The sequence below is a fragment of the Balaenoptera acutorostrata genome, chromosome 1 (assembly GCF_949987535.1).
Source record: "Balaenoptera acutorostrata chromosome 1, mBalAcu1.1, whole genome shotgun sequence".
Taxonomy (NCBI): domain Eukaryota; kingdom Metazoa; phylum Chordata; class Mammalia; order Artiodactyla; family Balaenopteridae; genus Balaenoptera; species Balaenoptera acutorostrata.
Window position 1 is genome coordinate 118,009,421 of NC_080064.1, and position 18,365 is coordinate 118,027,785.

Genomic DNA, 18,365 nt, shown 5'->3' on the forward strand with positions numbered 1-18,365 from the left:
CAAAGAAATCAAAGAGGAAATCAATAATACCTGAAGACAAATGAAAATGGAAACTCAAGTGTCCAACATCTATGGGACACAGCAAAAGCAGTTCTAAGAGGAAGTTCATAGTGATACAGGCCTACCCCAAGAAACAAGAAAAATCTCAAGCAATCTAAAAGTAGATTTAAAAAATAACAAAATGAAGAACAAGCAAAGCTCAGTGAGTATAAGGAAGAAATGATAAAGATTAGAGCAGAAATAAATGAAACAGAGACTAAAAAAACAACAGAAAATACAATGAAACTAAGCGTTGGTTCTTTGAAAGATAAAATCTACAAACTTTTAGCCAGACTCATTAAAAAATAAAAGAGAGGGCTTCCCTGGTGGCGCAGTGGTTGAGAATCCGCCTGCCAATGCAGGGGACACGGGTTCAAGCCCTGGTCTGGGAAGATCCCACATGCCGCGGAGCAACTAGGCCCGTGAGCCACAATTACTGAGCCTGTGCATCTGGAGCCTGTGCTCCGCAACAAGAGAGGCTGCGATAGTGAGAGGCCCACGCACCGCGATGAAGAGTGGCCCCCGCTTGCCACAACTAGAGAAAGCCCTCGCACAGAAACGAAGACCCAACACAGCCATAAATAAATAAATTAATAAATTAAAAAAAAAGAGGTGTGGAATTTAAAAAAAAAAAAAAAAAAGAGAGCCCCAATAAAATCAGAAATGAAAGAGGGGAAATTACAACTGACAGCACAGAAATACAAAGGACTGATTATAAGAGAATTATAAGAGAATACTACAAACAATGATATGCCAACAAATTAGACAACCTAAATGGATAAATTCCTAGAAACATAAAATCTTCCAAGACTGACTCATGTAGAAACAGAAAACCTGAATAGATCAATTACTAACAAAATTGAATCAGTAATCAACAAACTCCCAAAAAACAAAAGTCCAGGTCCAGATGGCTTCAAAGGTAGATTCTACCAACATTTAAAGAAGAGTTAATATCTATCCTTTTCAAATTATTCCAAAATTTGAAGAGGAAAAAACACTTCCAAACTCATTTAATGAGGAGAGCACTACCTTGATACCAAAACCAGGCAAAAACCATAAGAAACCAAAAATTATAGGCCGATATCCCTGATGAGCATAGATGCAAAAATCCTTAACAAAATACTAGTAAACCAAATACAACGATACATTAAAAGGATAATACACCATGATCAAGCACAATTCATTCCAGGGATGCAAGGATGGTTTAACATCCATAAATCAATGTGATACACCACATTAACAAAATGAAGGGTAAAAATCATATGATCATATCGATAGATGTAGAAAAAGCATTTGACAAAATTTAACATCCATTTATGATAAAAACTCTCAGCAAAGTGGGTATGGAGGGAAAATACCTCAACACAATAAAGGCCATACATGACAAACACACAGCTAACATCATACTCAATGGTGAAAAGCTGAAAGCTCTTCCACTAGGATCAGGAATAAGAAAAGGATACCCACTCTCGTCACTTCTATTCAACATAGTATTGGAAGTCCTAGCCACAGCAATTAGGTAAGAAAAAGAAAAGGCATCTAAATTGCAAAAGAAGAAATAAAACTGTCACTATTTACAGATGACAAGATACTATATATAGAAAGCCCAAAAGATTCCACAAAAAAACTATTAGAATAAATTAATTCAGTAAAATTGGAGGAAACAAAATTAATATACAGAAATCTGTTGCAATATCAGAAAGAGAAATGAAGAAAACAATCCCATTTACAATTGCATCAAAAAAGAATAAAAAACCTAGGAATAAATTTAACCAAGGAGGTAAAAGACCTGTATTCTGAAAACTATAAGACATTGATGAAAGAAATTGAAGACAACACAAATAAATGGAAAGATATACCATGCTCATGGACTGGAAGAATCAATATTGTTAAAATGTCCATATTACCCAAAGGAACCTACAGATTCAGTGCAATCCCTATGAAAATACCAATGGTATTTTTCATAGAACTAGACAAATACTCCTAAGATTTGTATGGAACCACAAAAGTTGCCAAATCACCATGGCAATCTTTAGAAAGAAGAACAAAACTGGAGGTATCATGCTCCCAGACTGGAAACTATATTAGAAATCTATAGTAATCAAAACAGTATGATACTGCACAAAAACAGACACATAGATCAATGGAACAGAATAGAGAGCCCAGAAATAAATTCATGCTCACATGGTCAATTAATCTATGACAAGAGGCAAAAATATACAACAGGGAAAAGGCAGTCTCTTCAATAAATGGTGTTGGGAAAACTGGATAGCTACATATAAAAGAATCAAACTGAACCACTTTCTTAAACCATGTACAAAAATAAACGCAAAATGGATTAAAGACTTAAATGTAAGACCTAAAACCATAAAACTCCTAGAAGAAAGTGTAGGCAGTAACCTCTTTGACATCAGTCTTAGCAATATTTTTTTGGGTATGTCTCCTCAGGCAAGGGAAACAAAAATAAACACATGGGACTACATCAAACTAAAAAGCTTTTGTACAGCAAAGGATACCACCAACAAAACAAAAAGGCAACCTACTGAATGAGAGAAGATATTTGCAAACAATATATCCAATAAGGGGTTGATATCCAAAATCTGAAGAACTCATACAACTGGGACTTCTCTGGTGGTCCAGTGGTTAACACGCCACACTTCTACTGCAGGGGGCCCAGGTTCGATCCCTGGTCAGGGAACTAAGATCCCGCATGCCATGTGGTGTGGCCAAAAAAAAAAAAAATCATAAAGAACTCATACAACTCAATATCAAAAATCAAATAAGCCAACTTAAAAATAAGCAGAATACCCGAAAAGATATTTTTCCAAAGAAGACATATAGATAGCCAACAGGCACATGAAAAGGTTCTCGTCACTAATCATCAGAGTAATGCAAATCAAAACCATGAGATACCACCTCACATCTAACAGAATGGCTATTATCAAAAAGACAAGAAACAAGTGTTGACATGGCTTTGGAGAAAAGGGAACCCTTGTGCACCGTTAGTGGGAATTTAAATTGTTGCAGCCACTATGGAAAACAATATGGAGGTTCTTCAAAAAAATTAAAAATAGAACTACCATATATGATCCAGCAATCCCACTCCTGGGTATTTATCAAAAGAAAACAAAAACTCTAATTCAAAAAGATATATGTACCCCAATGTTCATTGAAGCACTATTTACAACAGCCAAGATATGGAAGTAACCTAAGTGTCCATCAATAGATGAATGGATAGAGAAGATGTTGTATACATATACAATGAAATATTACTCAGCCATAAGAAAGAATGAAATCTTGCATTTGCAACAGCATGGATGGACATGGAGGGTATTATTTATGCTAAGCAAAATAAGTCAGAGAAAAATAAATACTGTATGATTTCACTTATATGTGGAATTTAAAAAACAAATGTACAAAAAACCAAAATAGAAACAGACTTTTTGACACAGAGAACAAACGGTGGTTGCCAGAAGGGAGAGGTAGGGGGGCAGATGAAATAGGTGAATGGGATTAAGAGGTACAAACTTCCAGGTATAAAATAGGTATAAAATAAATAAGTCATGAAGATGTAATGTACACATAGGGAATATAGTCAATAATATTGTAAGAACTTTGTATGGTGACAGACAGTAACTGGTCTTATTGTAGTGATCATTTCATTATGTATAAAAATATCAAATCGGGCTTCCCTGGTGGTGCAGTGGCTAAGAATCTGCCTACCAATGCAGGGGACACATTGGTTCGAGCCCTGGTCCGGGAAGATCCCACACACCGTGGAGCAACTAAGCCCGTGCGTCCCAACTACTGAGCCTGCGCTCTAGAGTCCGTGAGCCACAACTACTGAAGCCCATGTGCCTACAGCCCGTGCTCCGCAACAAGAGAAGCCACTGCAACGAGAAGCCCACGCATCACAATGAAGACCAGCCCCCGCTTGTAGCAACTAGAGAAAGCCCGCGTGCAGCAACGAAGACCCAACACAGCCAAAGACAAAAAAATAAAATTAAAATAAAAAAAAAAAAATCGGCACTTTCCTGGTGGCACGGTGGTTAAGAATCCGCCTGCCAATGCAGGGGACACAGGTTTTAGCCCTGGTCCGGGAAGATCCCACATGCCGTGGAGCAACTAAGCCCGTGTGCCACAGCTACTGAGCCTGCGCTCTAGAGCTTGCGAGCCCAACTACTGAGCCCGTGTGCCACAACTACTGAAGCCTGTGCTCCTGGAGCCTGTGCTCCACAACAAGGGAAGCCACGGCAATGAGAAGCCCGCGCACCACACCAAGAGTAGCCCCCGCTCGCCACAACTAGAGAAAACCCACGCGCAGCAGCGAAGACCCAATGCAGCCAAATATAAATAAGTAAATAAATTTATAAAAAAAAAAAAATCAAATCACTATGTTGTGAAACTAATAAAATATTTTAAGTTAATTATAACTCAAAAAAAGTTCTATAAAGTAAGAGACATTGTTTTATGCACTGCTAGAATACCAGCACCCAGACTAGGGTTGATACTCAGTATGTATTTGCTAAATGAATGAATAAAACTCAGCTTCTAGCTCCTCAGTCTAGGAACCTCAAGTGTCCAGCATTAGCCTCTAAGTCTCCTAGGAACTAATCAAAGAGAATGGGCTTTAGGGGAATTTCCTGGAGTTCCAGTGGTTAGGACTCAGTTCTCTCACCGACAAGGGCCCAGGTTCAATCCCTGGTAGGGGAACAAAGATCCCACAAGCCGTGTGGCATGGACAAAAGAAAAAAAAAAAAAAAAAAAAGGGAGAGAATGGGCTCTACTATTAAATGAATTTTGGTGGATAAAGAACACTATACTAAGAAGGTAAGGGAGTTAAAAAGGAGAAAAGCTTCAACTAGGTGGCTCTCAGACTTCTATTTTTCCTTGTCATCCTACTATATACTTGCTGGAGACAAAGCTAATGGAGAATCACTCTCAAGTCTTATAAACTTTGAACCAAAGGAAAAAAGAGAAGAAATGGCCTTTACCTGCTGCAAAGAGGTTAAGGTTAGGGTGGGCAGCTAGGACCCAGAAACGATCATGGTCCCTGCGGAAGGTCTGAACCCCAGTCCTAGGAAAGTAAAAGGTACACAAAGAAAAATATTAATTTCCAAGGAAACTTCAGCCTATCACATACAAGAGCATTAAGTGGTAGGCCAGCACACTGTTTAAAAAGCTAAATCAAGGACAGTGAACTGCATATTCTAAATAAAGACAGTCATGATAAATTCTACCAAGGAACAGAAAGAGGACTTCAGGGACTTCCCTGGTGGTCCAGTGGTTAAGATTCCAAACTTCCAGTGCAGGGGATTTGGGTTCGATTCCTGGTCTGGGAATTAAGATCCCACATGCCACGTGCAGCATGACCAAAAAAAAAAAAGAGGACTTCAAACTGACTCTACTATTTTGATATTACAACTTCCCCCACTCATCATAATTTTCTACTGTACTGTTTTCATTTAATATTTCTTATTTCTATAGCTACAGAAGAACCTGCTTAAATTTAGAGGAGAAAAAGAACATACACAGAAATTTCTATTTCATGTAAGATTTGTAAATGTTGGCTAACACTAGGTCCCTTCGCATTTTCATAATATATAATTTGATTTTTCTACATGCTGAGGATGATGAGAAACAAAAAGTGTTCTAATTTTTAAAAAGAGAGAGAGTAAGAGAGAGAAAGGGGCTTTCCCCTGGGTTTGGTCACACACCACTGTAACCCCCTTACCGCTTAGACATGTCCCAGACTCGGATACTCTTGTCTTCAGAATTGCTGAGGATCAACTCTTGGCGAGGGTGGAAGACAGCACAAGATACATTGTTGTAATGGCCCCGGCAGGTATCAACTTCCCATGCCTTTGATTCTGAAGAATGAAAAAGAATTAGGTCACCACAACTCCCTACTACTTTAAGTTTGGGATTTCAAATTATGACATCCACTAACCAAATGCTAGGTACTACTACAAAATGTAAAGTTACCAACTCCTTTCTAATAGGGCAATTTTCTTCATTTAAGACTCTGAATCTTTTTTTTTTCCAATTTTTATTATTTATTTATTTATTCATTCATTCATTCATTTATTTATTTATGGCTGTGTTGGGTCTTCGTTTCTGTGCGAGGGCTTTCTCTAGTTGTGGCAAGCGGGGGCCACTCTTCATCGCGGTGCACGGGCCTCTCACTATCGCGGCCTCTCGTTGCAGAGCACAGGCTCCAGACGCGCAGGCTCAGTAATTGTGGCTCACGGGCCCAGCCGCTCCGCGGCATGTGGGATCTTCCCAGACCAGGGCTCGAACCCGTGTCCCCTGCATTGGCAGGCAGATTCTCAACCACTGCGCCACCAGGGAAGCCCAAGACTCTGAATCTTTACATATTTCTTTGTTATTTCATTCTCACCCTCCTATCAATTATAACACCTCTTCTCTGTCATTCTTTATCTCCTTACCCTGCTCTGTCACTAGCTGCCACTATAGACTAAATGGAATCTTCATATGGCAGGAATGTTATCTGGTTCAGTCACCACTGTTATCTTCAGAACCCTGAACAATGGTTAGTACAAAGTAGGTACTCAATAAGTATTTGTTGAATAAATGAATTCTTATTTTTAATTATGTTCATACTCCTCAAAATCAGGATGCCATCAAAGGAAAAAAAGGGAATAAGGCAATTGTCATGCTCCCAGGATTAGCCTAACAACCTAAGGTAGGAAAATGGGTCACTAAGTCTGGAAAACCTTGCTACTTCACCTTGCTGGCCATCAGCCAATATTTTAGGTATGGTGATACTGTCACTGGTTCACTCACCGTTCATGCGCCAGATCTTCACTTGACGGTCATCTGCCCCAGATACAATGAGGGGCATAGTGGGGTGGAAGGCAGCCCAGTTAACTCCACGATCATGACCCTGTACAAAAAAAGGTGGTTCTTCTAAACTAAAAAAGTCGTTCTTTATATCTGTTACTCAAAGCAAACCAATGGACCATGCTAGTGGTTATAAACGATGTCTCTGATTTTTACTCTTCATGTGAAAAGACTCAAGGGACTGCTGCTCTAAGATTTGACCATGAGAATTACTACATCAATCTATCTAATATTATTCCCAATTCTCATGGGAATTCCCAAATTCTTCTACTTCCAAATTCAGTTTCATTTGCATTTGGGACATACTACCTTGTTTTGTTACTTGTCTACTTATATTTTATTTCTCCAACTAGTTATTAGCATCTCAAGAATAAAGACCAATTTTATAACTTAATGAAGAAATTCTCAAAGTGTGCTCAAGAAACTCTTAGATGAGCTCCAAGAACCTTTCAGGAAATCTGCAGGGTCAAAAACGATCTTCATAATACTACTAAAACGTTATTTGCCCCTTTTACTCTTATTCTCTCATGACTGTAGAGTTTTCCAGAGGTTACATGACATGTGATGATGTCACTGCTTTGATGGCTAATAGACTTTATCCTTATATAGTCCATGTTTTAAGAGTTCTTGGTTTTAATTTCAAATATGATAAAAATTGACAGATATAATGTACATAAACAAAAACTCTCTGGGGTCCTAAATAAGTTTTAAGAGTATAAAAAGGTCCTCAGACCAAAAAGTTTAAGAACTGCTGATTTTAAGATATCTTTTACCCTATTTATAAGTTTACACTCTGTATCATAACAGAATCACAGATAAGGTAGTTTCGAATTAGCAGTATTTTTGAGAGGTACCATTCTGCGGTGAAAAGCACCTCGGTTTGGAGTCAGATAGATCCAAGTTCAAAGCCTAGTTCCTCAATTTACTAGACATGTGTAGACTTTGGCAAACCACTTAATTTCTGTAAATCTCAATTTTTTCATCTGCAAAATGAGGTTAATAATATCTCTACCAGTAGATAGCAGTAAGGATTAGATATTTTTAAAACATCTAGTTTGTTTCCCTTACGCTTTTCTATTTTCCCACCATGCATGCAAGTTATTTACACATGGTTGGTTCTCAATAACTTTGATTTATCATCCTCCCCTTCCCCTTCAAGAGGCTTGACAATGGGCTCTGCTTTGGGACGGTGATGGAGCCTGTGCCAGCTTTCATGTTTATAAGGTAACATGACTCTCCCTCAGGTAGCACATAAGCTTCATTTCTCTGTTGGCTCACCCACTATTCTATTTTCAGTGCCTCAAACAGTGCCTGGCACTCAGTAAACCCTGCATAAGTCTTTGTTGAAGGAATGAATAAATGAACGGCATATTGTCACTGTTTCCCTGGAGAAGAGCCCACATCTAGCCACTAGCTATAGTGATAAGTACCTCCAGTACATGCTTCACCACTGCATCCGTAGTTCCAAACAGATCAACCCCAGTTATTCCTCTCACATCCGACTCCACTGCACCAGGGGACAAGTTTTTTTTCCTTAGACCTTTGAAGGGGTAAGGAGTGGGATGAAAAATGTAAACATAATGTTACCAAAAAGAGCACAGTGACAGAAATGCAGAAAGGTACAGTGATAGACTAACATTAAGGAAAAAGAAGGGAAAAAGAAATTTAGAGAGACTAAAGAAAGATGCAAGAGCTCCTATCTATCTCTTTCTAAAACTGTTCGAGGGACTTCCCTGGCGGTCCAGTGGTTAAGACTCCACGCTCCCACTGCAGGGAGTGTGGGTTCAATCCCTGATTGGGGAACTAAGATCCCCCACATGCCGTGCGGTGCAGCCAAAACAAACAAACAAACAAAAATCAAACAAACAAAAAAGTTCAAAATAGTGAAGTACATTCACTATCTTCTCTTCTGCTCCCTTAACAGACCCATTACTGGGACTTCTTCCCAGAGGAGGACAATCCAAACTTCTGACATAGCTAATTTCTTCAACAAACCTCATCTCAAGAGCTGTCTACTTGAGATAACGCCCATTTCCATTCTTCAATATTCTTGAAATGTGGCCTCAAATGGTAAACATTCAATTTCTACTTTCAACTTTATGAAATCTATAGCAACTTTTCTTCTATCATCTCAAAAAATTTTTAAAGAAAACTCATTTGGGGAGGCCACAGCTCAGTGTTTCTCAAACTAGAAGCTTCTAGGCAACTCATGGGGAAGTTCCAAAGGAGTTAAGGAAACTAAAACTATCAAATATAAAACAGCTTATTTGGTGGATGATATTGTAAAACTACAAATTGTGCAAAAAGTGTACTCATATCTTCTTCTTGACTCTTGGACAGGGGACAAAAATTATTAAAACTGTCATATCCCTTTAAACACTTGCTCAAAAGACTGGTTATAGATCTGAATATATGTATCTTGCCATTAAAACTTTTGGAGACTATAGGGAGAAATCAGCCCATAATTCAAAAACAACAGAAAAGGACTTCCCTGGTGGCGCAGTGGTTAAGAATCCACCTGCCTATATGTATACATATAACAGATTCACTTTGTTATATAGTAGAAACTGACACAACATTGTAAAGTAATTATACTCCAATAAAGATGTTAAAAGAAAATTAAAAATAAAAAAAAGAATCCGCCTGCCAATGCAGGGGACACAGGTTTGATCCCTGGTCCAGGAGGATCCCACATGCTGTGGAGAAACTAAGCCCATGTGCCACAACTACTGAAGCCTGCGCGCCTAGAGCCCGTGCCCTGCAACAAGAGAAGCCACTGCAATGAGAAACCCGCGCACCGCAACAAAGAGTAGCCCCCACTCGCCGCAACTAGAGAAAGCCCGCGTGCAGCAACAAAGACCCAATGCAGCTAAAAATAAATAGATAGATAGATAGATAGATAGGAAGAAACAAAACGAAACAAAACAAAAAAGACACCACGATAAGGAGAGTCTTATTTGTATAGGGCCCACAATTATGGCTCAACCACAACCTGTCTTTAAAATTTGATATTTTGTGTTATAGTCAGAACCAAAATTACAGTAACACTACTACCTTACAGGTGAAAAGCACTTTGTGGTTTTCAAAGCTGATCTAGGTAATGATGCTTTGAGGTGGGCAAGCAGGGATAATTATACCAGCTTACAGATGAGAAAATAGAATGTGGACTAAAATCCTATCTTTTGGAGTATTTGGGGGCTGGGGGGAGAGGAAGATGAAACTACCTGGCACTTATAAAGTAAAAAAACCAAATATCTGTAATAGGGGGGAAATAAAAGCTATCACTTAAAATAAAACCTACGTAGTTTTAAGCCTAAATTTTGGCACCTGTAAGAAAATACAAAATATTAAGTTCAATGATTGTATTTATCTTCACTGTTTTAAAATTACAATGTATCTCTTCTAGTACAATGGCACCTAAACATCAGCATCAGAGAAGCAAGTGCCTAAAAGGACATGACAGTTTTAATTATCTTGTACCCTGTCCATGATAAGCATTTAGCCAACAGGTAGAAAGAAATAAAACCAATGCTTTAAAAAAAATTCATTTTCCTAAGGCTTCATGAATACATCATCACAGGGATGCCTCCTTTCACTTATTTCATTTATCCCTTTAATGGGATCTGTCAACTTTTTCTAATGAGTCTGGCGTAGGAAACAGATTCAAAGGAAGATACAAAGACAGACAGCTGTGAGGAACTTCACCTCCAATAAGCTTCAACAAACACATTAAAAGGAAAGCTGTATGACAGAATGGAAGCCTTTGTTGCACTTGCTTGTAATGATCCAGGAAAAGGGGAAGAGCAAAAACAGACAGATGAATAGTGACAGGCAGTGAAAAGATATTTAGAGAAGAAATATTTGAGCCTTCGACAAGCTACTCACTAGGACTGAACGACAGATGGAAAATTTCTACAGCAGCTACTCAGATCCAGAGGGAGGGGACGACACTCTCAGAATGGACCAGTTTGACGCACACTTCCCAGTGGGAACCAGGGGAAGTAGTAAAATGAGAGGGATGAGGACAGGATTTGGCAGCAAATTAATACTTTTTTAGTAGTCATTTCAAAGATTAAGACTGAATTACATGGGCTTGACATGCAAAAGTATAAGCACATTAAAATAATTTCACTGTCAGTTTACTTGGAAGATCAAGCTAAAAAAGTAACCTATCTTTTAAATCTAGGTTGTAAATATATTCCCTTTTAAACAAATATTTTTTGCCAGGCTAATACAAAAGATCAAGTTAAGCTAAGCCCTGTGGGTTAATCCTAATAGAAGGGGTATCAAGAAGACAGGTTTTCCTTAAAGACCTCTGTTTCCTTATTATTTACTTAGTTCAGAGAGTGTCCCCCTTCAAAGAGAGACACTCAGAAAGATTAGAATTTTCACCAGTCCTCTAAATTTGAGGGGTTTTGTTCTCTGACTCAGAACTAACTTTTTCCCTCCTGGAAACACTGGAAATATTAACTCTGGTTCCTAACAGAGCTGACTGCTAATTTCTCTTCCTGTGTTCAGATTTATTTGAACCCAGGCAAAATAACTCTGCTAAAAAGAGTATGCTGACTTCCAGAAAAGGAAAGAATGCGTAAGTCTAATCCAAAAGCTCCTTCCACTTGGTTAAATACCAAAGCATCTCCTTCCACTCTGGTTAAGGAGTTACTGGAAATCAAGAGAGTTGTGAGTACAGAAAAACACTTAGAAACGGTAAAGAGAGAATTAACATTAGTAAGATTAGTACAAAATTTCAGTATCACATATACTAAGTATAGCAATTGTAATGTTATTATATAGTAATTCATGCACTTTACACATTCAAGAGCAAGCATAAACCAAAATGGGGTCAGACCCTCTCCCTCTCTTCTCTGATTTAGGGCCTTTGATTCTGATGCAAATATGTTTTCCTACAAAAGTGAAGAAAAGGATTTCTTGCCTTGGGCATTTCATGATGACCAAAGAGAATCCATTCACCTAAGTGCCCCAAATTGCTTTAGCTAGGCCACAGGGAACCTGCTCTGCCAGAATCAGGTGACATAAACAGTACTCTTAAGAGTGGAGCAGTATAAGGCCCCTCCAACCCGATGCACTATGAAAGAATTAAGCCCCAGTGGCCAAAGCACCAGTTTATGCATGTAACAAATTAACTTCTCTATGATCTAGAATGGCATTACCTGTACACCATTCTTAGAAGAACTGAGAAAACAGTCACTCAAAATATTTGAGTAGCACGTAATTCTCTCACAGATCCCCAGTTGGGAAAGGTTATTCTAAGTAATTGCCCCTGATTAGCTGGAACAGCATGACCTGGGATCGAACCCCATCAGGCTCCCATATCCTGAGACAGAGAGGGTGCTTTGAATGCGTGCACGTGAAAAACCATGGAAAGCCACAGCTAGGTTACTGCTGGAGTGAAGAGTAAGCTCCCTGGTACTAGCAGTGAGGAGAGGACACAGGCTCACAGTGCCTGTGCCTAACACCTTCTGCTGGCATGGCTGGTCACATCTGGGTGTACTTCAAAAAGCCTAGCCAGTCTGACGAAAAACTGCAATGGCAAAAGCCCTAGCAGAAGAGAGGACAATTGCCCTATCTCCAAGACAATCTTGTTTATACCACTCCCTTCTAATTCTGAACCTTTGAAACTGCAAACACAGCATGATTCTACTGTAGAATGTAAAACACAGCAGAGGTTCTACTTCCAACTGTCCTCATCTTCCCCTTGGCTTGTCTCTATACTACATGAATCTTAAACACCAGCTATTATAACATTTCAAATGCTGCACCCAGGAATCCAAATTGACTTAACTTGCTTTTTAAAACAGCAAGTATCATACTGCCTCAGCCCACCATGCCACAAGGGAGTTGGGAAAAGTTATCAACGTTCTTTATTACCACAAAGAACTAGGCAAGGACCTATGAGGAGTCCTTCCTTTTACAGAATGAAAACAGTGTGCTGTGGTCTAGTCACGGACCTTTCAGAGAACCCAATCTCTAAGAATTTCTAAGGCAACAAACAACTAGAAACAATTCAGGAAGTGACAAGTAAATTTAACTGGGCAGAAAACCATAGCATTTAGAATTTCATTTCCCTATTCCATTTCTCAACAAAGCACTTCCATTTTTCCAGCATGTCAATCTCATAGGTACAGTCCTTCCTCTGCATTTAAATTCTCAGTTCTCCTCTATAAAGCACTAAAAATTTAAATCCTTATCCCAAAATCAAGACACTGTATACAAACTGTGAAAGGAGGGATTATCACAACTATCCAAAATCTACAAGTTATTTTTCATCCTAGAAGTCTGCCAGTTAAAAGGTTTTCTGGACGTGAAAATCCCTCCTCCAACCCTCATGCTCCTTACACTAGAAGATATATAATAGAAGGATTTTCCTGTTTCTGAATGAAGCCACAGGATCCAAGAGCCCTGATTCCCTGCACTAATCTACTCCCAAAATTCATTTTTGTCAAAGATTTTTTTTTTTATTTTAGTGGAAAGCTTGATTCTTAATCAAATACTCCCTAAAACTGAACTAACTAAAAGGAGAAATTTTCTTCAAATTAAAATAAATTTTCTAGAGCAGCCACTTTTCTTAGAATACCTCTAACATGAAGAACCATCAAAGCAGATTTAATACCCTCAAAATCAAAGACGTTATTATATGAGAACAGAATATTCTCAGTTTTCCTGTTCTAAGCCAACTACCCTCACTATTTTAAGCAATTGCAGTTTTGCGCCAGACACCACTAGGTTGTCCCCTGAACTTGGGCAGCTCACCAGAAATATCCCAAACGCGCACAGTCTGGTCCAGGCTGGCTGATACAACCAGGTCTTCTGAGGGGTGGAACTGAGCACACATCACATAATGATTGTGCCCCGTTAACACACTGCAAGAGGAAAAAAGAAAGACAATACCAAATTAGAGGCAGGAATCAACAGATTCCTACATGCTAAATACCATGTTCCATATTGAGCAGATGCAGGTCCAATTATACTTTTTTGGAGGCAAAGGCAAGTCATCCTAACAATTCTGAACTAATAATAATAAGCAAGGTCAGCTGTTTCAAGAGTGGCTCTCTTCTTGCCTGTAATGTTTTAGTATTTACATATTACTAATTTCAGGAGAACTGAGACTGTACAGCTTTCCTCTCAGATTAAAGATGCAGTAAAATACCAAAATAAATGAAATCTTAGTAACTCATACTGGAAGCTATGTTCGATTTTAGTGGGGTATCCCTCTTAAAGGCCATCACTTTAAATAGTCCTTACATACTTATGGAAAGCTCTACAGCCAAATACAAAGCAGGACAGAAGTCTAGATCTTGACTCAGGTTTCACGGGAACAGAACTGAAAACCAGCCAAAAATTTTGTTCTAGAAGCCTAGCTATATGACCTCCTTTGCCTGGTAAGAAATGACCAGTAAATCCAGGTTCGTATATTACTAATGAGATTGCTTCTGTATTTATCATTTTATACACAAGAGTGTCTTACAAATATAATCAGGAATTAATCAGCGGACATAGCCCATTAGTGAAGGGAGATGATTATTCTGAAGAGAAGCTGATTATGAAAATACTAGGAAATGAAAGTTTTTTCAGCTCTCTGTCTCCTGCTTTACCAGACACAGGTCCTAGACTGCCAGTTCCACACTCGGATGGTCTGATCATCTGAAGCACTCAGAATCCAAGGATATTCCTGAAAAATATTCCAGACAAAGGGTTTGAACATGAAACAAATGTGTTCTTCCAGGCTCCTGTAACCCATTTCTCTCTTTGGAGGAAATATTCCGTTGCCTAACGTCTCAGCTAGTTTCTAAACGATTTTGATTTATCAGGCTAGTTATCTATTCCTCCTTACCATTCTACCAACTTTTCCCACCTTTGGCATTTTCAGCTATAAGGTTTAAGAGTAGAAGCCAGACATAATAGATTCTCAGAGGCAAAGAGTATAACACATATTTACGTTTACTTTTACATATGTGCATATGTATATATGATTTATATTTATAAATAATCTTGTAAATTAAGATCTTGTGAAAGGATCTCTTCTCTTTAACCCTAAGATTGGAATATTGTTTGTTTTTTTATAAATTTATTTATTATTATTTTTAAAAATTTTTGGCTGGGACTTCCCTGGTGGCGCAGTGGTTAAGAATCCGCCTGCCAATGCAGGGGACATCGGTTCGAACCCTGGTCCGGGAAGATCCCGCATGCTGCGAAGCCACCGCAATGAGAAGCATGTGCACCACAAGGAAGAGTAGCCCCCACTCACCGCAACTAGAGAAAGCCTGTGTGCAGCAACGAAGATCCAACGCAGCCAAAAATAAATAAATAAAATATAAATTTAAAAAAAAAAATTTTTTTTGGCTGTGTTGGGTCTTCCTTGAGGTGCGCGGGCTTCTCATTGTGGTGGCTTCTCTTGTTGCGGAGCATGGACTCCAGGCACGCGGGCTTCAGTAGTTGTGGCTCTCGGGCTCTAGAGCACAGGCTCAGTAGTTGTGGCACACGGGCTTAGTTGCTCCACGGCATGTGGGATCTTACCGGACCAGGGCTCAAACCCGTATCCCCTGCATTGGCAGGAAGATTCTTAACCACTGCACCACCAGGGAAGCCCCTGGAATATTGTTTTAAAGTCTGACTTTTCCCTGTCAGACCATCCAGTCTCAAAAAATTCCCAAGTCTCAGTAAACAAAGCAGAAAGTAACGTGTAAAAACAATTCAGCCCTTTTAGAGTCTTCAAGCTTTTTACGAAAAGGAAGTATTTCTTAGTCACAGTTGTATCTCCAGTGCTTAACAACGAACTTAATAAGCACAAGGTACAAATATACTTATTAAACTGAAAAAATAAAAGGAAATAAGCTTTTCATAACTTTCCAGCTGAACGGCAACTTGTTCTAGGCAAGAGCCTTCAGCAAGTCCTGAATGGCAATGACAATTAGTTCCTTCTGAGTAAATTATCTTATTGAATGGCCCTCATTCTCAAATGTTTCAGCTATAATTTTAGCATTCATTGTCTCCTATTCTATCCTAAAATTTTTTTAATTTTAAAAAAGGATAAAGTATTATTAGCCAGGAATTTATTGTTTATTTCATGATATTCTTTCTTACTTAATTCAAGAGACTTAGTTTACTCAGAGTCAAGGAATAGTAGAAGTTAATTCTAATAGCATATAATTATAGAGAAATCCAGTCAGGTTGGGACTAGATTAAGAGGTTGGGAGTCTCTAATCTGTAACTCAGTATCTGTCTACTGTGATACCTAACAAATCGAGAAAGGTAGTAAGCTTGGCTAAAGCAATAGCCTCTACCAGACCCTAAAATCCTAGGATGAAAGTACATGATTGTTAATGTTTCAAAACATTTGTTAGCTCATCAAAATGGCATCTTACCTTGACCTTCTTCTAGACACACTATTTAATAATACCCTACATGTGATTAGCCTGCAAACTTTTGTGTGCTAGCTCAGCAAACCTAAAATCAAATCTCTGCTTTTCCCTACAGAGTATCAATGCCTTCCTCATAAAGCCCACTGAATCCAATTAAATTAAATTCAAATATAACTCTGAGTGCTTCCTCTTGCAGAAGGAAACAAAGCAGAAAGGTCAACACCTCACAGATGCTAGAAGAACCAATAACATAATTCTGTTATCAAAGCATGAATTCTTGAGGAGCAAGTAGAAGATTCCTACAGGGAAACTGAAGAATGCTCTAAAACAAGAGCCACAATGGCTACTTACATGATGAAAAAACGTAGTGCGGATGTAGTCTAAGTGCCCAAGCAATGTGAAGAGACAGCGCCGAAGCTTGTAATTCCAAACCTGCAAAGAGAAAAATTCAACTAAGGAATAGGACGTAAGGTCTTGCACCTCTATAAGCCCCAGGTTTCTCAATAAACAAGTTTGGATTTATATTTTGGCATTTTTAAATAGGTAAGAATCTTGACAGGGAATCTTGTTTAAGGTTGGAGGAGAAAAGACCATGAATGAAAATATAAGTCAGCTAAACAAAGTGTAGGGAGGGAAAAAGGGCAAGGCTAGGGAAACCTAAAGATAAAATTATGGAAAGGTTTTTCTTTTTTTCTGGGAAGAAACCATCTGTATTTGATAACATAAGACAAAATGCTTATCTAAGACTCAACTTGAAATTCTTTCTACTGCATTATTGTGTTCTTAGCTTGAATACAGATCCCTTACTTAGTGCTTACCTATCACCTTAGCTCAGGATAAAAAAAAGTAGGATGGATATGACTGCAAAGGAAAGAATGGTATAATATATAGCATCATCTTTTGTTAGACTCCTAATTTGATGGCAAATGATGCCCACACATTCATGGTCTGTACTCATCTATCATGCAAACATATTTTAGCTCATCACTATGGAAAATACTGCATTGCTCAGTTAGGCTGAGCTAAGCAGAAAAACATCATATTCAGATAAGAAGTTAAGCCAACTACCAAAGTATCAGGCATCAATGGACACAATTGAGGAAGATGCTGAAACCAGGACCATAAGTGTACGACAGCTCACACTTCCCATCCAGAAAAACTCCCAAAAATGTAAAAATAAGAGGTCAGATGCCTTTTTTTTCTGCTGTAACATTTAATGCTTGTTTATAATCTATCTAGGCCAGGTTGTTACTATTCTTTCCTATTTTTACTTAAAAACTGTTAAATTTTCTTTCATAAATCACAAAAGGTAATCCCATTTCCTGTAACAAATTTGAATAACCCTTAAGTCTGATTGTCCAAAAAAGAATGTAAGCTCCCTAAAGGTGGGATCCTTGTCCATCATGCTCAACACTATACCCCTAGCACCGAACATAGCAGCTAACACTTAGTACATGCTCAAAAGGTATGTGCAGCAGAAATGAGAAAAGGTAAATAACACGAAAAGTGAAAATATTCCAATACCTTCACCTTCATCTGTTGAGTCATCTATAAATAAATATACATATACACAGTGGAGTTTGAGTTTCACACAAAAATTAGATCATACCATAAATACTATTCTGTAACTAGCTTTTTTTCCTCTTATAGAGGTCAGCATTTTAAACTTTCATATTTCTAGCTTCAAATTGTCTTGACTCCTTTATAGTCCTCTATCAAATTCCAGCACTGTGAATTCTGAAAGACCTATAGGGTTTTTAGACCTTGGCCATCTGTGATTCCTGTCTTACTCTTTGTAAATCAGGATTATACTAATACTACATTTATCTGGGTATAGCAAACAATATGATGGTCCATAAACATGACTTTTCGAGATAATCCCACTTTCATTAGAGAAATATAAATTTAAACCACAGCATAATAGCAGTACACACCCAACAGCTAGCTAATTCCTTTATTTAATAACAGCTTTAAGATATAATTCAAATCCCATCTAATTCACCCATTTAAAGTATAGAATTCAGTATTTTTTTAATACATTCATAGTTGTTCAACCATCAGCACAATCAATTTTAGAACATT

The 18,365-nt window shown here is 38.3% G+C and overlaps 1 protein-coding gene across 2 annotated transcripts in view; it reads right to left on the reverse strand.

Annotated features, from left to right (window-relative positions):
- Nucleotides 1-18,365, reverse strand: part of COPA (COPI coat complex subunit alpha) — a 51,191-nt gene that overhangs the window by 27,341 nt on the left and 5,485 nt on the right. For both annotated transcript variants that reach the window (XM_007171764.2, XM_057538530.1), the window contains exons 4-10: nt 16,635-16,715; nt 14,517-14,593; nt 13,675-13,784; nt 8,334-8,443; nt 6,847-6,946; nt 5,774-5,909; nt 5,034-5,116 (exon numbers count right to left, since the gene is read on the reverse strand). In XM_007171764.2, the coding sequence (XP_007171826.1) occupies nt 5,034-5,116; nt 5,774-5,909; nt 6,847-6,946; nt 8,334-8,443; nt 13,675-13,784; nt 14,517-14,593; nt 16,635-16,715 (697 nt within the window). The remainder of the gene's footprint in view (nt 1-5,033; nt 5,117-5,773; nt 5,910-6,846; nt 6,947-8,333; nt 8,444-13,674; nt 13,785-14,516; nt 14,594-16,634; nt 16,716-18,365) is intronic.